At 45.8% G+C, this 27,786-nt stretch overlaps 1 protein-coding gene across 2 annotated transcripts in view; it reads right to left on the bottom strand.

Moving 5' to 3' along the window:
* The window catches only part of MYO5B (myosin VB), a 353,322-nt gene that overhangs the window by 143,929 nt on the left and 181,607 nt on the right, over positions 1-27,786 (bottom strand). For both annotated transcript variants that reach the window (XM_059039745.2, XM_059039744.2), the window contains exons 5-7: positions 15,485-15,641; positions 7,026-7,169; positions 5,410-5,491 (exon numbers count right to left, since the gene is read on the bottom strand). In XM_059039745.2, coding sequence (XP_058895728.1) covers positions 5,410-5,491; positions 7,026-7,169; positions 15,485-15,641 — 383 coding nt within the window. The remainder of the gene's footprint in view (positions 1-5,409; positions 5,492-7,025; positions 7,170-15,484; positions 15,642-27,786) is intronic.

Raw genomic sequence — 27,786 nt, 5'->3', positions numbered from 1 at the left:
GTCCCTATTCTTTGTCTCCGTTTATTCTTTTTTCTTTTGCCCTACCCAGGTATGTGGGGAATTTCTTGCCTTTTGGGAGGTCTGAGGTCTTCTGCCAGCGTTCGGGTGGGTGTTCTATAGGAGGAGTTCCACGTGTAGATGTATTTCTGATGTCTCTGCTGGTGTTGAAGGGTCTCCTGCAGAGGTGGGAGGTGACTGTGGTTCACCGCGGTGACAAGGACACTGGCCGATTTGTTTGTTTTAAACGTTGGGGCACCTTGAGCTATTTAAGCACGTGTACGAATGCAGGCTGAGATTCGCATCCCCTGGCTTACTTCCTCTTCAGTCAGGGCTCTGCTAACAGCCTGGGGATGACTAGTGAGGAGAGGCCCAGGTTCCGTCTTAGAATTCAGAGCCACCCTCAGCAGAGGGTAAAAGTGCAACGAGCCCTGGGGCGTATCTGAACTTACAGGGCTTGAGAGCCAGCATTTAAGGCAACAATTGCACCTCATCAAAATCACCCTTGAAAATCACTTCAACTTTCCACAAACTATAATGCCTTTGTGTGGTACAATTCTGTCCAGTGCTTGGCATTTCTAAGTGTATAATGTTTGATTTTGATAAGATGCCAAAACTGGACACTGGCTCTTCTCCCTCCTCCCCTGAAAACACCAGTTAAATGATTTTCTCTTGACCTGGGCACGTACGGTTGAAGGCACATCAGTTACACATGCTTAGATGCAGCTTCATTGCAACTCCCAGTCCTCCTTCAACACTGTCCTCCCGATTTGATCTCCGAAGAATTTCTTGAGTCTCTTTCCTTCCTCCATCCCGACTGCCACTATCCGGGGTCTGACCTGTTCAGCACCTGTTGTCTGGGGACTGTTGCAAAAGACTCTCAGCCTTTCTCCCCGCTTCTGCTCCTGTCCCTTCTAAATCCTCCTTTAAACTTCTGGTAACTCTGATCACACCACTCCCTACTCAAAGCCCTTTGGAGACACCCTCCTGCTCCACTGCCCTCAAGGCAAAGGTCAAACATCCTAGAAGAGCCTCCGGGACCTTCTGTGAAGTGGCCTCCTCCGACCACTCCAGACTCACGCCTAGTCCTTCCATCCCCACCTCTATGTCCCAGATACAGCGGCTTCCTTACCATCATTCCTCAGCTCTACCCCTGTTCATGCCGTCAACGGCCCTGCAGACATCTCCTTCCTGGTCTCTCCCACTTTCCACCTTGGTGCTATGCTCCAAGCCACACTGCACTGTTCCGCCAATTCCTCCCACTGGTCAAGTCCATGATACCAGGCCCAGCTAGGAAGTGGCAGAACTCAGCCCCAAACCTCAGCCTCACACACAACCAACAGGCAACACTGCACATGGGAATGAACAGCAGAATACTGGTCATGTTTTATGAGGGAAGGCTTCCTGGAGGAGTACTTCAACCCACTCTGCTGACTGCAGGGCACCTGAACTGGGAGACAAAGGACTTTGGCCCTGAGCTCACTCACAGCCACAGCAGAAGCGAATTTTGATGAAGCAAGTCACATTAGGTCTTTGTGGAAAATGGCATATTTGGATCTTTCATATCTAATCACCCTGGAAGCTCTGGCACAGAGTAATGTAACAGCTTCAAGGGTTTAATAAAAGCATCAATTCTTTTTTTCCCTTTACACTCACCTTTCAAAGCACCTCATTTGATGGTTTTTTACTGTGTTCACATGAAGACGACTGAACACAGTCATCCCTCGTAGGCATAGGGAGTTGGGTCTAGGACCCCCACCCCCCAACAGATACCAAAATTCACGGATGCTCAAGTCTCTTATGTAAAATGGTATAGTACAGTCAGCCCTCCACAACCATGGATTGAATTTCAGTTGGTTGAATCCACAGATGCAGAACCTGCAGATATGAAGGGCCAAGTGTGTATTTACTCCCATTTTTCAGACAGGCTAACTGGGCACCACAGGGCTTTAAGGGGTTTCCCAGGCTCATCCAGGGTTTGGCCAGGCCTGTGAGCCCATTCCTTGATCACCCAATTAAGGAGATGGTTATCTATGACATCCCATGACTTAGCCATAAATACAACCTACATCATAAACAAAAGTATCACTTGATACACTAGAGTCATCTGAGACTCCAAAAAGAACACTAAGCTTTCATATTGGAGGGAAGGAGGCATTTTCAGCATCTATCAAAGACCTTTCATTGTCAAAGGCAATGAAAGGCCCCAATGCCTGATGTTCTGAGTGAAACAGACCTCCTCGCCCTTCCCTGCTTTGAGTTCCCAAACCCACAGGCCCAGCAGAGTAACTTTTTCCTGCTCAGGTTCATCACTGCAGGGGCCACCCCAGCCAACCACAGCATTCTCTACTGAATGATTTGAATCCAGTCAAAATAATCATCTCCTTTCCATCTGCTTGAAGGCTACAATCACCTCTGTTAACATCACTCCCAGACCCTCTTAATAAGACAGACATCCCAACAGGATGCAGTCACTCTTCCCCTATTTGCTTTGCCTGCCTGGATCTCAGCTCTCCTTTTAGGCCCATGAAGCCAATCAACCCATCCCAGAGAGGGGTCTCTTGGCCTCCAGTTTGGGTCTCTCTCTTTACTTAGAACTTCCAAGGAGATATACATCACAAAGTCCCCTATTAACTGGCTCACTGGATCAGACTAGTGTACAGAAGGGTCGTGAAGCCAGTGATTAGAGCAATGGACCATCAAGGCCATGGCCCAGGGTTTGTACTTCACCTGAGGAGGCTGTACTCTGACTTGTGCAAGGCAAGAGAGGGCGTTTATAAAACTGTATCTATGCAGCTATGGAAATGAAAAAGAAGAAAGGATTTATTCCTTATTACATGAAGCCTGCATTTAAGGGAATGTGGGTCCATTATACCTCTTTTTACCATCATTTATTCACACTCTAACACATTATTCACTGTATTATTTTTTTAAATCTCCTCCCGAGGTCATTGTAATGCAACAGACCACCAACCACAAGGCAGAGGAAAGTGGGGCTGTATGTACATCTGTCCACTTCATTCTCAAGACAAATGCACAAAATTCCTGCAGGGCCAAGAAGGGGTCTTACAGAGATTTCTGTGCATTTGAACAGCACAGTTTAGGTGAAGAAAAGTGGGAAGGAGGGGAGGCAGGTCTGAATAGTCACTAAAAGTCGCTGGCTAGTCCTTCATTTATTTGATGTTTCCATCCATTCAATCAGGGTTATCTGTGGAACTATATACGTCAAGCTTCAGGGCTCACAGCCCATCCACCCACAAGGCAGAAGACAACCTCATGCCTGAGCACGAGAGCTTATCAAAGGCTCTTCACTTCACTCCAAGATGCTCTCAGAGGGCACACGCAGGTAAGAATGCAATAAATGGATCCAATCGGGTAGTTTTCAACTGCTCCAGCCAGGGGCCCAAGGAGCCTGCACCTTGCTGAAACACGGAGTAAGGAAAAGTCCTTTTTCTCCTCAATGCACTCCTGTTAAGTGGGGGGGTGGGGAGGAGGATTTCTTTCCTATTACCTGTAAGTTACGTTTGGGATAAAATAGTCCAAATACAGCCAGATGGATCTTACCAGCATTCGTTCATTTTCTATAAAACTGACCCTAAGAAAAAAGTTTTCAACTCCCGCAGGTTGGCCCTGAGGAGTCCAGCTGGGCCTGTGGAAGGAGGAGGGAGGATGGTAGTGGCCCTTAACGTGGCCTGCCTTCCTGGTCCCTTGTGACTGTAAGCGAGCATGAGAGCCCCAAGCTGCCAGCTCAGGGCAGTGCCCATCAAACAAGGCTTCTAACATTCACTCCTTGTCCGAGGAGTTTACGACTTCACTGGGGAGAATCAGACCTGCAAGCACGGAACAGCTAGAGTACAGCACAAAACCAGTCTAATGTGTATCATCCAAGGCTTCCTCCTTTGGGACCCCATTTAACATGACTTTCCCTGAGCAGCTTCTGACCCACCTCAACTGCGCTTCGCCTTAGCATACCCTTCTCACTCCGTATTGTAATTGTAAGTGAAGCAAGGGCAGGACGCACAACATTTGGTTCAACACTACATCCCCAGGGCCTAATTTGCCTGCATGGGGTTTAATGAATGAACGGAGGAGCCAGCGCTAAACTGCATAGCACAGGCACTGAGTGCTACCAGAATCCATATGCAAGTAAAGCAGAGAGTGAGGAGGGCAGACCAAGGTTTGAACTACTTGATGATGTATTTTACCTACAGGGAGCATAGGCTGGAGTGGTCAGAGGTGGATCTGGTGATGGGTCCTTAAGATGGTGAGGATTTGGCTCTGGGACAGTAAAGCCTCAGAAGTCTCCTTCTCTTACAGTTGCACAACAGCCAGCTAACCTCTGTCTAGACACACAGTTGCACAAAAGCCATTTAACCTCTGTCTAGACACCCAGCTCTGTACACCATCTGCTAGTACTGGACCTACCCGCACCTCCCAGAAATACAGATGACAGGCCAGGGACAGGGAAGCTGCATGGCCCCGAGGCGTGCCCTCACCACACGCATCCACCAGCAGACGGCTTGGAGGACTCAGTGGCAGGACTCAGTCAATATTCCAAGATAAGGCTGTGCACATAGAACGGGGAAGGCTCCAGGCCCGAGGAGCGGCGCTACATCGGTATGGTGTCAAGAACTAAAGCCTGCTCGCCCTTCTTGCTCTGTCCTGGCTCTCAACTCCACTAGCCCCAAGTCAACAGTCTCCAGGCACCTTAGCAGACAACAATAACAGAAACGGAGGATGACTGGGACCCACTGAAAGGCTGTCTTCCTACCTGATGGCAGCAAAAAGCTGACGCACGCCCCTGGCACCCCACTCTGGCTGCTCCGCTCTGGCTTCCAGGCTGCAGGGTGGATGTGGGCAAGCTGCCCGTCTGCTTGCGAGGAATCGGAGCACTGCTGCCCAGCTGAGGCTCAGCGGTCCAGTTAAACTCTTTAAGCTCCTCTTTCACCTTCTGTGGGGTCGCCCGGGATTCATCAACATGCCCCTTGAGCCAACCCCATCTTACCCCTGCTTTCTCCTCACCCCCTTCCTTTTCTTTGTCTCAATCCTTAAATATGACTTAAAACACGTCGGCCACAATTAAGTGATGCGCATTAGCTAAACCTCTAGATCCTCGTGGTTGAGACACATTTCTCAGGGCGTCTAGAGTGAAAACATATTTTTCAAAATAATAATGCATTTAAAATTCACTTGTGCTCTGCAAAACACTGCTGCACCCCCAGCCTCTTATCCTCTCACTTCCTGTGGGCATGAAACTCACAGAGGGGTGGGACTGTGCCCACAGGTGAGGCAGAGCTAAGAACCCGCGACAGAGGACACTGAGCCACACACACCTTCTCCTTCAGAGCCCCCAGATGCACCACCGGCGGCAGCAGCCCAGCCCCAGGACGGGCACGCAGTCCGTTTACTTACTTAGTGCAAGCTCTTTAAATTCCGGAAGATTGGCAGCCGCGCAGAGCTGGTAAAAGATGTGGTAATTCCTCTCATCATCTGCCTGGAGGAGGAAGACAGTTAAACAGTGTTAGGGGCAGGGACCCCCAAGATTGTCCCCTCACCCATTCTAATTCCAGGGTGACAGAGGTCAAGGCTTTTCCTTCACGCCTCTGCCACCTTCAATTCCCACCTCCAGGTTTCTCATTTACCGTTATGGGGCCTTCCGCCAACCAGAGGACTTTTACCTCCTGATTTATGCAGAACACAGGGGTTTTCTTTTTCCTCCTCTATAGAACATCACTGCTACCCCACAAGTGACGGCTCGGTGGATCAACACTTGTTCAGATAACCTTGCTGCCTGGCTCATGGTGGGCTGACCCTCATTTCCCTGCTGCAGGCCCCCTGTCTCCTCTGGGAGGCTTGGAACTAAGTAAAAGCTATGCCCTTGCCCGTCATGTCAGGTTGGGGCAGTCAGGAAAGTCCACGACTGAGACAGGACTTCCAGGGGACAATGGGGCCAGACCTGCCTTAAAGTGGCAGAGTGGTCATGGTGGTGATGGGTGGGACGGGGGCTTCAGGAGGCCTAAGCAAGGGCAGCAAGGAAGAGGAAAGCCCACAGGGAATCTGGCCAGAGCCGCGGCCACCACGGCAGGCTGCTTGCTCAGATTCAGTGAAATGAAGGATGTGGGATAGTCCAACCAAACCTGGGAGGTGGAGAGAACCACTCTCGGGGTCGTGAACTGCAACGACCACCACCAAAGGCCAGGGTGGAGGAGGAAGAGGGTCACCAAGAGGCCAAAGAGTAGTTGGGAAGGAGGGAACAAAAGGCGAGCAAAGAAGAACTGAGTCACATGAGAAGCGGGAACTCCATTTATTTGAAGGAAATGAAGTAAGTGGTCAAGTAGGTTGTTTTTTTTTTTTTAATATAACTTACCAAATAAGGTTGCTGGTGAAAGCTGAAATGCACAGACCCTATATGACATTCCCCTGATCACAAGACTCCAAAGTCCACAAAGAACACAACAGTCTTATTCTTCACTGTATCTCTGGTGACTAGCACAGGGCTGGCACATAACAAACAATATATGTTTGTTGACTAACTCTAAAATCAATGCCCTGGGACTTCCCTGGTGATCTAGTGGTTAAGAATCCACCTTCTAATGAAGGGGACGTGGGTTCACTCCCTGGTCAGGGAACTAAGATCCCACATGCCTCGGGGCAACTAAGCCCACACACCTCAACTACTGAGCCCACACGCCACAACTAGACAAGCCCACGTGCCGCGACAAAGACCCAGCGCAGCCAATAAATAAATACATAGATAGATAAATATTGTGCTTGCATGGTATATGCATGGTATTTATTTATTTAAAAATAAATAAATAAAAACAATGCTCACTGAAACATATCAATACTGAGTAAAAATTTTTTAAGGTCTGATGCCTATAAATGAATACTTATTAATGAAAAAAAAAGAAAACCAAAAGAACAAGTCTATCCAAATCCAGGTTCAAACAATGAGATGTTCTTTGGGCATAGGGAGAGAGTAAAAATCCATGGGAAAAAATACAAGAAGGTCCAGTCACAGGGCTTACCTGAAAGACCACTCTGGACTTCTCCAAAAGGTAGGTCCTCATGTTGGCCCCAATGATGCGGAACCTCTTGTCAAAGCCAATCTGAATGTACTTTCCGAAACGGCTACTGTTGTCATTGCGAGTGGTTTTAGCATTCCCAATGGCCTGTGCAGAACAAACAAACAAAAAGTGTGCACAACATGGCAGGTTTTCTTAAATTTCAGGACTGTATGCTCATGGCGGCACCTCTATTCCCTCCCTCTTCCTTCCTTCTAGAACCTCTCTACTATTAGGATGACAATGGGTCAAGCTAAAAGAAAACAAAACAACTTCATTTTCCTGCTTCCCTTACTCCTAACGATGGCCAATGAGAGTGATGAGTTGACTGATGGTCTCTCTAAAGGGGACTAAACAGCTGGAAGGTGCACCCCATTGACCTTCCTCTCTTCTTCCTTTTCCTACCTGGAATGTGTATGTGATGGCTACAGCTGCAGCAGTCACCTTGGGACCACGAGGGAAAGGTCTAGAGAATCACAGAAACTACTGCTCTGACATCCTTGAGCCACTAAATCAATGCCAGCACCCAAGAGCTCTAGACTTTCTGTGAGAAAAATGAATCTTCTGAGGCTTAATCGACTTTGATCAGGTCTCCACTGATCAAATGTCAAATATCATTCCCAACTGTTAAATGGTACTTCCCAGAAAGAGATCAAATGTCAAATGGCCCCCTCCCCACAACATACACACCATCACTAGGACATATCAGGAAACCATCAACCTCTTGGTACTATTTCTTACACAGCAGTAGGGACGCAGTTCAAAACACGAGACAATAATTTAAAAGACGAGTGGCTAAATGACTGGTCTCACTGTGCGATTATTCACCCTCTTTAAAACATCACATTGCTGATGGGTTGCTAATGAACATACTAATATTGAAACCCCTTTCACATGTTTACTTTTTAGATGGTTACAACACTTGAAAAATATCCACTGTAACTTTTCAGTTGCCTAGGAAATTTGAGGCACAAAGACGCTAAAGGAAGATCACAATTTCGGAGGCCCTGAGGGACCCAGCCCAGCCTGGCCTCTCATCACTCTTGCCCTCTGTCTCCAGACTCTTATGATCCTGAACTTGTTCTTCTTTCTCAAAAGACCTATGGTCCCTCTGTCTCCTCCCCCACCCCCCCAAGTTTCACAAACACGGTTCCCTCTGCTGGGAACACTCTCTGCCCATGCTCCCTCCACCTCTTCTTTCTGGTCTCAGCTCAAATGTGGCTTCTTCAGGAAGGCCTACCCTGGCCTCATAAGCGATGGGAGCTCCCTCACCATGTGCTCTCCCAGGCCTCACTCTGCACGTCCCCTGGTCTCCCTAACCCCCATCTCCACGAGACACCACCCTGTCTCTGTGAGAGCGGGGTGTGTACGTGTGCTTCCCCATGGGACCTCCCACACTCACCCCAGTGCCCAGAACACAGCAGGCATTCAAAACAACTGAGTGAATGGAAGCATAGATGAACTTTGGTTTTGGTTTTCTTTCCTGTGAAATAAGAATTTTAAGTCCTTGTCCTCGAAGGTCATTTGCCTCTTTAGGTCCCTAAAATCTCCTGTTAGGGTCATGAATACATATTTTTTCTTTTAGGGTTTAAAGTGTATACAGCAACCTATACATCACATACACAGTGTGTACCTCTGTAGGAAAGTGGGCAAAGTGTAACCCCAGTACATTGCGTTGCTCTGAAGGGAACCATGGAGCATGGAACATGCCCCTAAGGTCAGGGCGAGGCTGGAGTCTGGCCAAGTTGAAACGACCATCAAGGGATGACTAATCCGAGGAGTTTATGTCATCACTCATGCCCCTCAGCATCCACCAACCTCATCGTCTCAGCAGAGGCCTCACTGCACCCACTTCCAAGAGAGCCCTGAACCTTCAAGGCACCATGTGACAAGCCAATGTCAGACTTCAGGGAGCCTATTCTGTTTGAAAAGTGGCAAGGAGGGCTGTATTCCCTAAAATGCAGGTAAAAGTGATGGTTTCCCAGGCCTCCATCACAAGCTAGGTCCTGGGCTGGGATCCCTTTAGTTTCCCTGAATCCAGACAAGAATCCCAGGGGAGAGGCATTATCAACTCTCCTCATACTTATGGGAAAACTTAGGCTCAGAAAGGGCAAGCAGTGTGCCCAGGGTCACATGGCTGGGAAGTGCCAACACCAAGGTATAGATTCAGATATAACTGAGTTCACAGTCTGTGTTCATTCCACTTGGTTCCACAGTGCTTTTCCAACTCTCCAAACTACTCACCACCAGACAGGAGCTGCTACCCATGTGGGTAACTTCTCACATCTCAAACAGCCAGGTGAAATCAAAGGATAAAGACAAAGACATGAATCCTCACTTTTACCCTTTCATAAGAAAGGGGAGAAAAGCCTTTCAGAGGATGGCAGGGAACCAACTCATTACTCTGACAACCAGTAGATAAGGAATCAAACATCCATCCTAACTTCCCTGTGTAAACTCTATCAGCGTAACTAGCTGGCAAGAAGTTTCTCTTCCTAAACTTATTCCAGCTGATAAATGCAAGAGTAAAAATAGAATGAGAACGTCACCATTTTGTAACTCCTGATGAATTAATAGATCTAGGCATAAGCAATGGCTGCTGACATCACCAAAAGACACCTAGATATTCTGTGCGTCTTGACGGGAATACATACCACCACCAATAACGGGTTCTTGGATTTTAAGAACAAACAAGCAAACAAACAAACCTAAATCTAATCAAGCCTCTAAATTTTACTACACTTTCAAAGGATATACAGAGGCCAAAGGAACATGTTAACAACATCAGGAGGGTGCAATCAGCAAAGGCCAGTTTGTGTAAAATTCTAAAGGATTATCTAGTTTCAAACAAAAAATCTCATTCTAAAATTTCAAAAAATTCAAATTTTGTCATTTCTAAAATGGCAACAAGAACCTTTACCATATCTGAGATCACTCCTTGTGGTAGCTTAGGGAAAGCTTGCCAACAGTCTAAAGATCACTGCCAAAAGGTCTACCCTCCTTACCTCACTAGGCTGCTTTGAGAAGTGATATAATGGATCTACAAGTACTTTGAAAGTATATAATGGTACCCACAAAGGGAAAGGGTTGTTTGTATTATTACTACCAAACCCATAAACTCTACTCTGGGCATGAAGAACTTCCAACTTCTACACGTGTGTGAAGAACCTGCACGATGTTCTTTATCTTTTAAACCCTTGCTAGGTTTTTTTTGTTGTTGCTTATTGACTTACAAAACATTTTGATGCATGAGGAAAACAAATCCAGTTGTTACAGATGATAAAAACCCAGGCTTTGACTCTTAGTCCACAATCCAACAAAAGACACAGTTATGATACAAATAGGTAAAATTTGGAAAATGAACAAATGATGTACGCAGGAAATGCATGGAAGAAACTCACATGACCAATAAACATAAGATACTCAACCTCAGTGGAAATCAGAGAAATGTAGACAAAAATGACAGTCCAGAGTGGCAATAACTAAAGAACTTTGATACTATGAAATAATGATGAGGATGTGAGGAAAAAGGAACTCTCATACACTGCTGGTCCAGATGTAAACTGCAACAGCCATTCTTAAGAAGAATTTGGCATATCTAGTAAAACTGAACATATATGGACCTAACAATCCAGCGACTGTACTTCTAGATATTACCTAGAGAAACTCACACAAGTGTACAAGTGGGTGTGTAAAAGAATGTTTAATGCAGGCTGTATTTAACAATAAAGAATATGGTCTAAATGTCTACCAATAGGAGGAAGAGATAAATAAAATGTGGAATATTCACAAATGGGATGCTAAAAAGATGTTAAACTAGAGTATGATGCATGGATAAATAAAAAACCAATGAGTGAAAAGCAAGTTGCAAAGTGGTTAACAGAATATGATACCATTTATATGTGATATAAAAGAACTACCTTTTTTCTGGTTTATACATATACAAATATGTAGTAAAGTAAAAATGGACTAGAACAAATCATTTCAATATGATTGGGATTATACAATAACAAGATGCATATCAACAAGTGTGGAAACAGAGAAGGGAGAAATTAGCCAATGCTGGCAGAACAGGAAACGCTTTAAGAAGTGTAAGATGGGGCTTCCCTGGTGGCACAGTGGTTGAGAATCCACCTGCCGATGCAGGGGACACGGGTTCGTGCCCCGGTCTGGGAAGATCCCACATGCCGCGGAGCGGCTGGGCCCGTGAGCCATGGCCGCTGAGCCTGCGCGTCCGGAGCCTGTGCTCCGCAACAGGAGAGGCCACAGTAGTGAGAGGCCCGCGTACCAGGAAAAAAAAAAAAAAAAAGTGTAAGATGAAGTGGATCTTAAAGGGTGAGTAGAATTTTACCAGTGGGGAAGGAAAAGGAATTTTATTTATAAACATAGTGTAGGCAAAGAGACAGGGGTATGTGAGAGCCCCAACAAGTGAGGAATGGCTAGAGTGTGTTGAAACATGAGAGAAAACAAGAGGAGAAGGTAAGGTATGTTGGGGGCAGATGAATAGGTTAATAGTTGTAGGCCTTCTTGCTTCTTCAGCTTAAAAAAAAAGTCAAACCCTGAGAATTACATAGTAACTGGTCTTAGTTTCTGTCAATTTTGCTCACTGTACCCCCTAGCCCCCTTTCTTTCTCCCAGGTTGAGGGGAGTCTCTGGGGCTCCTAGAGTTGTATGCCTGCCGACTCCAGTCAGCCCAAGAAGCCATGTGACCCCTCTGGACTGAGCCTGGGTTCTGTCCCTGCTCTATCAGTCTCCTGACTAGCAATATCTTTTTAATCAGTGCAGACTTGTGAACAAATCACTCCCAGGATGCTGACAAGCTCTTAAACAGAATGGGGTCAGAGAGCTCTGGCGCTGACAATAAATCATCCCAATCCACCCCAGCCAATCCCAATCCACCCCCAAGTCACCTTTAATTCAAACAACTGCCACTTAGCGCAGCCCACAGAATTCCACTGGGAATTCTGCCTCCTCAGATGGCCCTCAACTCAACGACTCCCTAGGAGGCATCTGCAGCTGCTGGCCTGCAGAAATAATGAGGTGATGACACGACTGTAACTGATTGCTTCGTTGGGAGGTGCCAACCTTCCCCAGGACAGGACTGGAGTCATCAGTAATCAGCTGTGCCCTGATTAAAACATGACTTGCACTGGTTGTAACCCTCTGAGGAGCCACAAAGCTGACTGGGCTTCCTGACACAAGGGCCCAAGTAAGACTCTGAACTTGTGAAAAGTTGGGTTTTGGCAGAGCAGAAGCTGCTCTTTCTCTGCTTGGCAACACTCTAATTCCACCTAGAGTTCTTCCTGGCAATAATTCTTCCTTCCCATGTTCATGTCCAATATTTCTCTCAAATGTAACACTCAATAACAGCTCAAGGGATAGTCTCTATGATAACAAAACTCTGTATTTGACGGAATGAGCCCTCTGGACTTACCCACATAATTTCCAAAGTACCAATTTGCACAACTTTAGAAATTTAATGTTTCGAGCTCAAATCACTGTAGCATTTGCTTACATGACATCATGCAAGATTAGGCTGGTTCATGTACACACTCCTCCTTCTCTAGGGGTGTGCATGTTGCTCTCACATTTCTATCATGCCTCCCCAGCAGTCCACCAGCCTACTCAAGCTATAACAGATACTGAAAACATCAGATCATTTCAAATCATGGTCATTTAAAAAACATTCCCAAAGCAGTGACCCAAACAGGTGCACGCCAATGTTCACAGCAGCATTATTCACACTGGCCAAAAGGTGGACACAACCCAACTATCAGAGCAGGAATGGATAAACAAAATGTGGTATATACAAGCAACAAAATATTAAGCAGCCATTAATAAAAAACACAAGTACTGATGCATGCTACAACATGGATGAACCTTGGAAACATTATGCTAAGTGAAATCAGCCTGACACAAGAGGACTGATGTCATATGATTCCACTTGTATGAGAGACACCAAAGAGGCAAATTCACAGGGACAGAAATTAGAATAGAGGTTACCAGAGGCTGAGTAGAGGGGAGAATAGGACGTTATTGCTGAATGGGTACAGAGTTTCTGTTTGGATGATTAAAAATAAAGTCTGGAAATGGATGGTGGTGATGGTTGCACAACACTGTGAACATACTTAATACCACTCAACTGCACACTTAAAATGGTTAAGGGGATAAATTTTATATTACGTACGTTTTATTACAACAAAACAATAAAATTAAAAAAAATCATTCCCCCTGTGTCTTGTACCTGCTTAATAACGTGGTGATCTGTCTTCACTAAATTCCTATCTTGGCTAACAAGAACTGTATTCAGTCACCAGAGATCAAACAGGTTTCTGCCCTTCCCTGTTTTGTCCAGAATAAGTACGTACTTCACCTCCAAAAGAAGAGGCACTCTGTGTCTTTGCAATTTTACTACCTAAAAGATGGACTGAATTTTGAAACTCAGAGGCAAAGGAAAAGCTGAAATCCTGGTCTCACTCCCACCCAAGATGAAACGTGATGCTAATCGCAGAGTGCTGTCTTAGCTGCCTCCATTTAAGTGCAGAAGACGGCCCAAGGGGGGTGTGGACTCAAGTCCAAGATAGTCTCCTGAATCCAGGCCATGGCCGCCACCTTGGGGCTTAGAATAAATCCTATGAGCAAAGAGGCTACCAACTAAATGTCTGACAAAAGGAAGTTAAATTATGGTAAAACCATCTATTAATGTATGTTTGTAGCCAATAAGTTTGTAAAAAGTTTAACGATATGGGGACAAGGTATATACTATAATATTCAGTGAAAAAGCTGGAAGGAAATATACCAAAATATGGAACAATTATTAGCAGGCTGTAGGACCGTGGGGGATTATTCCCTTTTCTTCCATATTTTCCAGTGACTCCTTCCTATTTTTTAAAATATTTATTCAATAAATGGTTCTCAAACAGGTGTGGGACCCAGATCCGCAGCATCAGGATCACCTAGGAACTTGTGAGAAATGCAGATTCTCAGGCCCTTCTAGATCAGAAACTCTGGGGGTTGTGCCCAGCTGCCCAGCTACCTGCTTTAACAAGGCCTCCAGGCGATTCTGATGCACAGTCAAGTTTAAGAACAACTGTAATCTAATAAAAGTGTTTTTTTGTTTGTTTTTATCTGTTTGGTAAAAATGCCTTCAACTGTATTGACCATTTCCCAATTCATATAAGAACAGATACCAAAACTTGCTTTTGTCTAATTCTTAATGAACACAGTGTGTCTGAATACTCAGCAGACAGTAAAAGTTCTCTGGATAATGCAACTCTGTAGGCAGGAGAGTTTGCCTAGATAATCAATGAGCTCCTATGAACTGACACTCAATTTACTCCTGCGCTTGGTAAAGGAAGTGGGAGAGAGAGGGGACCTGGGAAGGTCCAAGCAGGTTCTTGTTCCCCCAGATCCAAAATAATCTGAAGGACCAACCACACTGGTGGTTTGTGTCTTAATCGATGGGGCTCAAGGCTGTGCAGAGAAACCTGATGCTGTTTTGGCCTCAACCGAATTTCTTCTTACTAAAACAAAGGGGCTGTTCGGGGCGGGCAGAAGAGCCTACTCCTACCAGACTGCAGCCCAGACAATAATGAAGAGCCTCAGCTTCAAAGGCAGGAAATCAAAGCTGGCTCAGGGACTGTGCAGCCATTTAGCTCAACTCCATGAGAATGAAGCATTTATAAGGAACGGAAGAAAAAGAGAGATGGAGTTCTGACCCTATAACATGGTTTACTATAGCAAGACCCAAGGTTTTGGGGATATCTCTGGCCCTGCACTTGCATTGGCCTCTCTGAGGCCACCCAGCCGGGAGGTCGGGGTGGTGAAGAGACAGGCAAGACCTGTCCATGCCAACAAAGGTAACATTTTCTGAGCATCTTCAACAGATTCTGTGTCGTCACATAGCTTTTGACTCTATCTCCCCCCCAAAGATAAAACATCCAAATATTTTTTGGGAAAAAGGGGAATCTTTTATCTAGGCCTCCTCACCGCCATGAAGACTGCCCTCTTGATTCAGCGGACCTTCATAGCATCAAATGGTTTTGGTGGGACACTGATTTGCTGACACAGGATGGCAGCAGGGGGGAGGAACACAGCAGAGATGGCGGTAGATGGGGGAGGACTGTCACAACAGTATTCAGCAGAGTCAAGGAACAAGGAAAACACGAAGAGGTCACTGAATCCAATACTGGGGACCTAGGCTACCAGGTCAGAATATTCCCAAATCTGTGGTTTCAGGGGCACCTTTGAAATTCTTCCCTCAGCAGTGGACAATGGGTTCTTGGGGACAGGCATGAATGCTGACCACGTGAGTGGCTTCCAAGAACTCTGTGATTGGCCACGCGAGGCTGGACACTCAGCAGTCTTAGTGCCAGCAGAAGGGACTCCAGCCAAGAAGGCCAAGGACATTTGGATGGCTTTACCTCCATGATGGGACTGGATGCCAGGACCTTCTCTTCGATGTTGGTGTCACTGGCCGAGCCGCTAACCGTGGCGAAATAGCGCATGGCGTACTTGGCTGACACGGTCTTGCCGGCTCCAGACTCGCCGCTGACTATGATGGACTGGTTCTTCTCATCTCTGCAAAGGAAAAAGCCTTGGTCAGTCGCTGGCCGTGGAAAGGCATGGTCGCCTTCCAATGACACTGTTGACAAGGGCCCGAACCCAATCAGGAGCATCCCTCCCTCGTTTAGGAGTAAATGTGAGGGGCAGTGTAAAAATAGCCCACCTTCCTTCATACGCTTGCTTGCACAAGATCTGAAAGTGGGAGAAAGAAGCTCTGAGAAGGGCTTACAAATCCTATTTTGTGACCTGAGGGAATGGGGATGTAGCCGCTGGGTCACTCTCCCAAGTTCTCTCTGGAGGCAGCACCCCATAGACCACTCCCTTACACAGACATCCCCTGACAACTTACATAAATATACACTTTCAGTTACATAATCTCGCCTTTCTGTTACATGCCCATCTTGTGCCACTTTCCTCAAGAGCAAGGTTCTTTTCTTCTCCTCTTGTATTTGAGCCTAGCCTGCCAGCAGACACAGTTCTGAACATTTTTGTTCATGTAGATCTATCACAAAGGGCATGCTACTAACCACCAGGTTGATCTTGCCTCAAGTTTCCCAGAAATCAGATAAAACAGCTATCGATTGCAGTAAGAGGGAGTTCAGTCAGACTAATAAATGGGAGGCAGAGAGCAGATACTCTACATCAGATAAAATGTATCTATATGTATCCCTCTGAGACAGATATGAGACAGACAAGTAATGGAAAACGCAGCCTATCTGGTCTCCAAGGAACATGGATGTTCAAGCAGGGAGTAAGAACAAACATCTGGGCCACGAGTTTGGGAAACAAATTGCTTGTAAGAGCTATACTCAGCCATCTCTACCTCCAGCCCACAAATCCACTGCCAGGAGGAGGACGGGCACTTCGCTTTCAATCTGCAGTACCTTTAACAGTGCCTGGCATAGAGAATACACCCGAGATAAAATATTATGTTGGAGGAGAAGCCAACCTAAGGATCAACCAGCCCTCTTCCTTTCCAGGTGAAGAAACCGAGAAGTGTGAAGTCAGGTTCAGAACACAGGTCTCCTGGCACCAGCCGAGTACTCCTAACACCAGCTCCTGGTGGCTTCCTGGGCAGGGCTGGCTACAGAAAGAACGGCCTGCCCCACCTCGGTAATTATCAGCCCAGGTAGATTGTACCTGATCAGTACAGGTGAATGAATGTTGACCCTGCTTCTGGGCCAACAGCTGAGCAGCTGAAAAAGTGGTGAGATGACACTGATGTCAACTAGAGCTGAACTAGAAAGACAGACAAAAACCGGTTTGAAAGGGGGGCCCCCGGGGGACAGTCAGGTGTGGTAGCCGGGCTGAAGAAACCTTAACCTTCAGCTGCTCTTCAAGGTCAGCGAAGAGCTGAGCAGGCTCAGCTCACACACACCATCATTAAGTGGGGAAGGACTCCAGTGAATACAGGTGGCTAGTAGATGCTATTGAGAAGACGAAGCTGAAAAAATTGATCTTTCAAATTGAAAAGTTACATAGAATCTCACCTAGTATTGGGGGGATGGAATAAGAAGTGGCTTTCGGAGAGCCCTTGTAGTTCTAGGATACCACTGTCATGAGAGTGTGTCTCTCCTCTCCTTGGTTCTGTGAAAACTCCATATTGAAAGGTGGCCTCTAAAGACGCCTGTGGATGCTTACAGTTCCCATTCTCATTTGTTGTTTAAATGTTACATGACATCCACTGGACCCTGGGGACCAGGATAGGTGTCACCCCTCCTCTTCTCAATACCATCATAATCAACTCCTTAGAGAACTGCTCAGAATCACAACCATCCCAAGGGACTAAGAGTCTAACAAGCTGGACTTTAGACCTGTGAAAGAGAACCAAGTTTGATGCCACCTTTAAAACTACCTGAATCTGCAACAAGGAGAACTAAATTGCAGGAGCCATACCCAAAAGTTCGGAGTTGTGCTCAAAGTCTGCACGTTTAACCTAAAAAGGATGAGCACAGGCTGTGTCTAAGACTTAGTCCTCCACAGAGAACCACATCGAATGGGGAGGTATATACTGTCCAAATGATAAGGATCCCCGGGAGCAATATGTGGATGCCAGGAGAGAATTAATCAGATTGGTGGGGGGCTGGGGGTCGTGAGTGCTGCCCGGCTCCCTGCGGCAACACAGCACACAGAGGGAACTGAACTGCGAAGAGACCCAGATAGCATACTACATCTGGCACAAAAAAGGTGGCACAGACCAGTGACACCTGTCACTTTTCACTTGCTGTGTCAAGATGGGCATTGCCCTGTGCATCACTGGGAAATGACTGAAAAGTCACACACTGCTCAGGAAAGAGAATGACTTATACAAGAGGCAGAAAACTTTGAGGACCAAGCAGGCTATTCCAAGTGTAAGTGGCCAGAAAGGCAAAAAGGCAGGGCTACTTCACGTGACAACAAAGTGTCAGGACCTCACAAAGAGAGGGAATCAAAGGCAGGGAAACAAAAAACTGGCAGGGCATGGAAGCTAACTTTGGTGTTTTGACGAAAATGCATATGCGTGGCCAAACTATTATCAGGGGTTATAAACATCCCCAAGTGTTTCAAATCTTTACACTCGAGGCTTTCGGGCATCAGGGAGCCTGGGCAACTGACCATCAGTGCTAACTCCCACCTAATTTGGTGGATAGTCAAACTGATGCTGATAAGACTAAAATCAGGGAAATTCAACTCTTCTTAGACCAACAAGGACCTTTTAACAACTTCCCTTACTGAGACCAACTTAAAATATTTTTTTAAATTGATGATTTTTATTTAGTTCTACTGCACTTCTGCACATCCTACCTACTCCCATTCTTCATCTACTATATGGCCGGGTGCACATTACATATCTGTACACTATTTGTAACGGCCCACACGTTGGCCTTGGGCATGATGTGAAACAGCATCCTCAGTCTGTTCTACCCATATTAGCTTTGCTTCCAGCTCAACTAGAGAACACAAGACCAGAATACAGGCAGTAAAAACAAACTTGATTTTGAACCTCACGTGCACTGGTTAGCTGTCTGACTTTGGGCAAGGGGGTTGACCTCCTAACCCTCAGATTATCTCAGTCCAGTCTCTTATGACTTTGATCCCCAACCATGCTCATGCGTGATCTTCTAGGTGGTCACCTTGACTTAGGGACCTAGGTCTCTAATTCATCCTAACATTCCTGCCAGATTAAATGCCTAAAGCACAGCTTTAAGCATGCTCTCCCCGCTCAAATAAAGTTAACTACTCATCGCTTACCGAATCAAGTCCAAACTCCTCAGCTGAACCCCTCCACAATGCACATCCCAACGCTAAAACCCTTGACAAGCATCGGCATGTTATGGTGCTAAGAACAGAACACCGGGCTTTTGGTCTAAGGATCTTGTCTGAGTCCTGGTTCAGCCATCAGCAGGCTCTTTGTAAGCCTTAACCACATTACAGAGGATACCCCCATCTTACAGATTTGCTGCAAGGTTATATGAAACGATCTCTACACTTTGTATAAGACGAGGGTATTATAGTCCAGACAAAATGAGCTACGCGTCAGTCTCTGAAACTGCACTTTCCCAGCACTCATTTATGGTTTTCCCCCTACCTGAAATCACCTTCAACATACACCCTTCTACTGAAGTCCGACCTGTCTCAGGCAGCCCAGCAGGCAATTATTTCTCTGCCTTCTAAAGTCTCACGTCATTTGCTCTGTGCCACTTGTGAGGCATTGTCACCTCTCATCCCATATTGATGTCAGGCCCTGTGTGGTCATTTTACTTGCTGTGTGACCTTGGGTCACTTCTTTTCTCTGGGCCTCTGTCTTTTCATCCTGTAAAGTACAAGGTTGTGACATGGACTCCCCCAGTGATTTAATCTGTCTCTGACATTCGATGATTCCGTGATCAAAATTGTAACAGGAAGTGTGGGTGGGGAAAAGCTCTCAGTTTCAAACTTCCATTACTTAGGGTTGGCTGTGGGGGAGATATTTATGAGCATGGAATTCTACCCAGTGTCCTTCAAAAACACAACCAAGGTATGGCTCCATCCATTCGGCCCACTTACAGACATGACTTAGCTGACAACTTGGGTCCATGTGCTTTTCAGTCAGTCCTTTTCTCCTGAGCCCAGTGAGGTTCCCTTTACAGGCATTCCTTGGAGATATTGCAGGTTCGTTTCCAGACCACCACAATGAGGCAAATATCCCAATAAAGAGAATATCACAATAAAGCGTCACATGAATTTTTTGGTTTCCCAGTATATGTAAGTTATGTTTACACTATACTGTAGTCTATTAAGTGCACAATAGCATTATATCTAAAAAAAATCAATGTACATACCTTAATTTAAAAATACTTTATTGCAAAAAAAAAATGCTAACCACCATCTGAGCCTTCAGCCAGCTGTAATCTTTTTGCTTGGGGGGGGTGTCCTGCTGCTGACTGATCAGAGTGGTGGTGCTGAAGGCTGGGACGGCTGGGACCGTTTCTTAAAACAAGACCACAGTGCATTTTGCTGCAGCGACTGACTCCTCCTTTCACTTGAACACTTAGAGCCACTGTAGGGTTATTAACTGGCCTAAGTTCAATATTGTGTCTTGGGAAATAGGGAGGCCCGAGGAGAGGGGGAGAGATGGGGGAAGGGCTGGTTGGAGGAACAGGCAGAACACACAAAACATGTATCAATTAACTTCACCCTCTTACATGGGTGTGGTTCGTAGCACCCCAAAACAATTACAATGGTAAAATCAAAGATCATTGATCGCAGATCAATGATCTGCGACCTTTTTTGTGTAACAAACAGAGTAATTGTGGAAAAGTTTGAAATACTGCAAGAACTACCAAAATGTGACACAGAGACTTGAAGTGAGTAAATGCTGTTGGAAAATTGGTGCCGATAGAGTTGCTTGACACAGGGTTGCCACGAACCTTCAGTTTGTAAAAACAAAGAAGGCATTATCTGTGAAGCACAATACAGCAAAGGGCAATAAAACAAGGTCTGCCTGTATTTAGAAAAATTAACCAATGGCCATGGCATTTCATGCCGTGAAATACCAGCCGTTCCTCAGGCCCAGGCTGTCTTCAAGAAGGCAGCACCACCCTAAGCAGGAAAAGCCCCTTGAAGGCCTGTGCGTCAGGCAAGAGCACAGCATTCCCGGTCAGGTACCAGCCACTCTCCAGCTTCCAGGTAAAACACCAGTAACCAACACGTGCACCACAGACTCTCCCTGGTTCACACTGGATCCCTGTGTTTGACATCTGAGAGGCAGGACGTAATTGCTGCTAAGCCACCTGCTCTTCTAGTAAAAGTTTCCCACCAAATCACTGCAGCACTTGAAGCTCCCTGAACAAGGCCAACCTCTCTCCCCGTGCCCATTTTTGGAGAATGGAAAAGGTGACTGTCCAGGCACCTGAGGTCCACACTGCAGAGCACTGATCAGCCAGGGAGACACTGTGGGAACTGCGGGGACACCCCGCTGAAGTGTTGTCTTGTTTAGGTTTCCTGCAGAGAATAACGCATCACCCATGGCCTCCCCATCAGCAATGAGCACACAGAACCATCAGGAAAGCACTGCTTCAGCCAATTCTGACTGAGAGAAGCCCCGGCTGTGACAATGAGGCCAGGGCCTCCACCTGTGGACGGGTGTGGCACCACCATCCTCCCACCTGGAACCCCCTGTTCTAACTGCCACAGTGTGTCCACACATCAGTCACTGAACTGAGAGCCCCCGGAGGGAGGACACTTGCTTTAACCTTGAACCTCCAGGGTTCCTGGGGCCGAAGCCTCACCGTCACTTCCCGTGCCCGGACCCAGGCCTTCTCTGTGTTAGTGACACCAGCCTCCACTCACCCACTTCAGCCAGAAACCTGGGAGTCACTGTGGATTCCTCCCTTTCCCTCCAGACAGCATATGCCCTACTGAATTCACCTCCCAGTACAGACCGCTCTCCTCTCTGGACCTCCGAGTCCCAGCCATCACCATCTCTGACAAGCATTGCAATAGCAGCTTTCTAACCCTCACTGTCATCCTTCTGTAAGGCAACCTTTTTATATGACCTTTTGTCGTAAATATCGGATCAAACCTCTCCCCCTGCTTTAAGCCGTCCAACGGCACCCCTCTGCCTCCAAGATCCCAGCTCTGGGATCATGTTCAATACCCTGCGTGAACCAGCACCTCTCTTTCCAGCTTTATCACGTGCCACTCTTCTCTTTGTTCACGACGCTCAAGCCACACAGGGCTTGTTTCTTTATTCCTTCCTACTTTACAGCTGCCTGAAGCTATTCCAGTTCAAACTTATTTTCCCTTCTTTGACCTCACAACTCTTAATGCTTGGTACTCAATCATATTCTGATGGCAGCTCACGCCTTACTACTTTTCATTGTAATTAATGACCACCACTTATTCACATCATGCTCGAATGGTGCACAAAACTCTTGGCCATGTTATCTCTTGCTTAGGACTCATGAGACTATTGGTGCCAGACTTCTCATTTTAAAGAGGATAAAACTGAAGTTCGGAAAGGCCGAGTAATCTTCCCAGATTTCTCAGCTAGTAAGACACCAAGTGCAAACTTGAACACAGGCTTCCTTACCCCTATACATTTTCCCACTGGTTTACGTTGTGACATCTCTGTATCACCATTACAGCCCATTCATGTATAATCAAGCATCCATTAGTGAATCCCCCTAACAAATCTAGCCTCCGTTAAGACATTAGACACGAATGAGGTGTCCTCAGTGCTGGTTGGCTTAGCATCACCTCCTCAGCTAAAACATCACTTCTTCAGAAGCCCTCCCCTGACCACCCTACTTTCATAGCATTCAGCATACAATTTACTAATACTTTTTACTGATCTACTTAGCAGTCCTTCTACCGTTGTCTTCCCCACTAGATGGTAAGTCCCATGACGGCCAATCTCAGATGCAGGGCTTGGATGGGCAGGCCAGCACCTCGATTGTGTCAAGAGAAGAGTCCTGGTAAGGGCTGTCATGTATGGTGGTCTATATAGGCTGAGGCCAGGGTCTGGTGCCCCCTAGAGATGTGCAACTTACTGCCCGCAAACCAAACTTGGTGGTTCCTGCCCTGAGTTCAGTTTCCCCCGCTCGCCCATGGGAAGGGGGCTGACAGCAGGGGCCTCAAGCCTCAGGCAGGTGCGACTCTCTTTCCCTGGATTGGACACTCCCTGAGAGAGGTGAAGAGGTGGGAACAAAACCCACTAAAAACCCGCCACACAGTGGAGGTGCAAAATAGGAGGGAGGGAAAGCCTGGCTCGGGCGCAGTAGGAAGGATGCCCTGTCTCCGAACACATCATTAAGTGCCTCCATCGTTTCTTCCTCCAGTAACAAATCATCTGAAAATTTAGGTGTGTCAGTAGAATATATTCTATTCACTAATGGGATAATCAATCTGCTGTCCCTTGCCTGTCTATATCTGTCTAGTCTCTAATGATATTTTCAACACCATCATCACAATGCAGGCCATCTACTATGGTTAAAGAAGAAAAAGAATTGCACCCGAGAATGGGGATACAAAGAATTTTTGATCAAGAATTTCTGTTGAACAAAGATATTCGTGTCAGCACCAGGGACAGAGTTAATAACTGTGAGACAGACTAAGAAAACAATGAAAATGAATCTTAGAAGTAATGCCAACCAAAAAAAAAAAAAAAATGACAGTACTATATATGGTATGATACTTTCTTTAGAAACTCAACAAGAAAAACATGATGCTTAGGGATACAAACACAACTATATTAATACAAAATGATATCAAAACCCCATTAGAATGGGGAAAGTCATGTAACTCCAGGTAGAAGGCAGAATCAGATTGGTGGAAATAAAACTGGGTTCTGTGGGGAGGGAAAAAGTAAGGTTTGGGGACAGGGATAGGTTAGGATGGAGGTAAAGTTAGGTGAGTAGGATACAGAAAATTACAGTGAGGCAGTTTTGGGCTCAAAACAGAGCCATACAGTTACAGTGAGTCTAAAGTGAAAGACTTCCTCTCAAGGTTGGGGCACGAGAAAGAACAGTGCTGCTGTGAGAAGGGGCTGGGCAAGAAAGCTCTAAGCTAAAGATTTTATGAAGCCTGCCAACAAGAAAGCCTGGCTCAAAGTGGGAAGGAGGACATATGACCTGGACAGCTAGAGGGAGGGCACCTATGTGAGGGGTCCTCCAGGCTCACGGCCCAAGCAAGCCCTGGGCTCTAGGTGTGAGGGAGGCAGACAAGCATCCTTGAGCACCTCTGCCATCAGGCACTAATGTCCTACACTGCCACCCTCCCAGGTAGCGTTGTTTGCTCACAGCCCAGAAATCAAGCCATTCAAGAAGGCTGCCATAAATATTCATGGAAAACTGCTTAACTGGTAGTTGACAGTCACCATCCTAAGTGTCTACTCGGTAAGATGAAATTGAACCTTCTTACAGTGCAGGAGGCTAAGTACTTAGTGCATTTCATATCCAAGTATCATTTTTCCACTTCAATTTCAATTTCACAGTGGCCTTCCGAGTGTTAAGTTCTATTTATACACCTCCTAGGTGTAGTGTGATACAGGTAGTTAGCAAAGTGAATCCTTCTCCTTCCACTTACTCACTGTTCCCAGGAGAGGCTGTCTCCTCTCAGATGTGAACACATCACAGAAAGAACCTCTGGGAACTCAGTCAAGCCCACCCCTCACTGGAAGATAAGCAGGGCAGAGTGAGACAAACTGGGTGCGGGGCTCCTTGGCGTGAACGGGGATGTGCCAACTTCTCTGCTTTTAAACTAAAGGGCTGGAAGATGATCCTTAAGACCTCCTGCTATTCCTGAACTCTGTGATTCTAGATCCAGGTTATAGTTGAGCTGTGCGATACTCCACATCAACTGCAGCTACCCGCTAATTTTGAAAATATACCTTGAAACTCAGAAATCTGTGGGTTTAGATGAAGGTGAGCAACAGAGACAAATGTTTCCTGTGATTTTTTACTTTACAGAATTATTTTGTTTAATGTTATCATTAGCTGGGGGTAAACTATGATATACACATATTCGTACCCTACAGAACCAAATAAACACTTTTCAAGCTCTATTTCATTTGGTGCTGGAAACTATTTTGCAGTGAAGGAACACATTCAAGCAATACTCAGGTAAAAAAGGCTTCTCGCTGGTCAGGAGTCCAGCTAGTTAGTGTCTGAAGCCAGGTGCATCTGAGCACCTCAGTCTAAAGCTCATCCTCTTTCTCTACACTGCACTCTCTCTGCCAAGCTACCAGTAAGAGACAAGGTCTTTTACGATTTCTCGTATAGATACTGCCTCATCCATTCATCTTTTAAATTTAGGGCATCCCTGCAAGTCAATTTCAGCATCTCCTCTCATTTCTCCAGATTGCCTCTAACGTGATCTCATCTTTCCTCATGACTACAGCTGCCACCTAAAAGTTGTCCACACTCAGATATATCTCCCCAACCCAGCTGTCTCCCAAGAGCCAAGCACATATGCACAACTTCCCTCTGGACAATGATACTCATCCTTTCTCTCCGGGATTCTTCCACAGCATCATAACTGGTCCTCCTGTGCCTATTTTAGCCCCTACTCAATCCATTCTCCTCATTGCCATTGGAAAGATATTTCCAAAACACTCATCTGACCATATGTAGGTCCCACTAAGCACCCTCTCATGAGACACTGTGGCCTGTGGGATGCCTTCAGCGTCTTCAGCATTCCAGGCCCTTGGTGACCTATTCCAAGAGGCCACTCCAGGCAGAGGTGTCAGGCTGTGCAAAGGGTGGGAAAGCACAAGCAGTGTTCAGGGAAGAGGGTGAAGTTTAGGGCACTAAGACCCCAACAGGCAAGTCACAGCCTCTGGCAACAATTTGAGTGCAAAGAACCATAGTTTGTTCATCAGCCCTGGCTGTACATTAGAAACACCTGTGGAACTTATGAAACTCCCCCTCCTGGATTCCACAGCAGACCAACTGGATCACAATCTCTGGGGGTGGGGCCCAGATATTTGTTTTTTTTTTTAATTCCACAAGTGATTCTGATGTTCTGCTACAACATTAGTTCTGCTACATTAGTTCTGCCAGGGTTAAGAACCACCGTGCAACAGCTTAATTAAATGGGTCACTATATAAATATGTTCAGGTACTCGTAGAAATTCAAACACCTTGTAAATTATTCATGGTTGATATCAGCCTAATACCATGTAACACTGAACGTAAAACAATGATTAGCTACACAGAGGCTCAGAGGCTACACAGTCCTTAATGTGTGAATTTATCAACCAGTTTTCCTGGCTGCAAACAATAGGAGCCTTTACATTTAATTCTAAGCTCCAGCTAATGGTTTATGATAAATCACCTAGAAATCAAAGTAGAGTCTCCTCATTAATTGGATTTACAGAGTTGATATGCACATAGTTGAAATAACAGTGGAGACTGGTTAGAAGCACGCAGATGCGCACACACTACAAGGAGTGTGCTGCTGCCTGCTAATGCCTACAGCTGGGGAAAGGAGACAGCTTTGCCCTACCCCTACTTCAGGTGTTCTTTACCTGGGGCCCACACATTCCCAACAGGCCCATGAACACAATTCAGGGGGATCTGTGAACTTAAATGGAATAAAAAGCACATCTTTATTTAGTTTTTACTAAATTTTAACAACTTTAACATTTCCTTCAGTTAAGAATATAGCCAAAAATTATACAAGTGAACTTATTTGTAAAACAGAAATAGACTCACAGACATAGAAGACAAACTTATGGTTACCAAAGGGGAAAGCAGGGAGAGGGATAAATTAGCAGTTTGGGATTAAAAGATACACACTACTATATATAAAATAGATAAACAACAAGGTCCTACTGTATGGTACAGGGAACTATATTCGATACCTCGTAATAACCTATAATGGAAAAGAATCTGAAAAAGAAAAAAATATATATATATATAAAATGGAATCACTTTGCTGTACACCAGAAACTAACACAACATTGTAAATCAACTATACTTCAATTTTAAAAAAATAAAGAAAACAAAAGAATATAGTCAAAAACAGAGAGAACAGGAGGAACCTGTGACTCTGACACCGTATTACACTTGCTGCAGATAGCATTAAATATTTACACTCACCACTACTTCAAAATGATGGTTATTATTAGATCTGCCACTAATGCATTAACCATGCCTTATATTTATCACAAACTCCTAAAATATTTTGACAATTTCAATATAATCAGTCCTTTGTACATATTACATTTGATACATTGAAATGTTTTAAATGGAACAAAAATGGTTAAGAACCCCTGGACCTCTTTTCAAAGTGTTTTTCTTTTCTTTTCCTGATTGCAAAATCCTGCCTCTTTACACAGCATTAATGACAACGACTCTCAAGGAAACCATGCTTACATTTCACCAGTCCTGCTGCATTTCCCAAGAGTCAATCAGAAACACCACTAAGTGTGCTGGTAGAGGTGGGAGGCAGATTTCAGAGACCCCTAGGATATGGGGCAAGGCTCTCTCCACTGGAAAACACTGTAGCTTAAGCCATAAAGTTGGTATGTAAACTTTCAGGCCTTAAAACTGAAGCTTACTAGAAGACTAAATGGCACTCTCACACTGTCTGCATCTTACTGTCCTTAACGGTCCAACACTGCCCTTTGGGAATGCAAGGATTTTGAGAAGCACTTTCTAATAAGTTCCTGCGTGATGCGATGCTGCTGCTCTGGGCACCCTGAGAATCATCATCCCTTTGCTGGTTTGAAATTTCATGGTTCTCTTATGTGGCCATGAAATTATATAGCACCTGGGCCTGAAGCTGAATCTGCCTTGGTTATTTTGGGGAGTCTACCCCGGAGTGTGAGGAGCTGGCTCAAAAGGCAGTGTTTGTGGGCCCGCCTCCCCGCCTCCAGTTGCCACAAGGCTCTCACAGGCCTCCGTTCAGAGGGACTCTTCACTGAGTTCAGCTTTCTCTGGACCCTTCCTCTCCTAAAGGCAGCCACCCCAGCCTCATGGCCCAGAAACCGTTTGTCCAACCTTTCAAGTATGAAACGCTCAGCACCGGGTGGGGGTGGGAAAGGAGGAGGACAGGTGCTCAGCACTGGTTAGTGTCAGGAACTGCCAGGCCCTAAGGCAGACGGTGGACAGAGTCTGGTGCCCAGAAGGCATTCAACATTTCATGATGAAGGAACAGATACTGTAGGTGGAAAAAGAGAATGCGAAAGACAGTT

The sequence above is a fragment of the Kogia breviceps genome, chromosome 15, assembly GCF_026419965.1.
Source record: "Kogia breviceps isolate mKogBre1 chromosome 15, mKogBre1 haplotype 1, whole genome shotgun sequence".
NCBI lineage: Eukaryota > Metazoa > Chordata > Mammalia > Artiodactyla > Physeteridae > Kogia > Kogia breviceps.
Note: the sequence above shows the minus strand (reverse complement) of the source record. Positions and strands in the feature narration are given on the sequence as shown.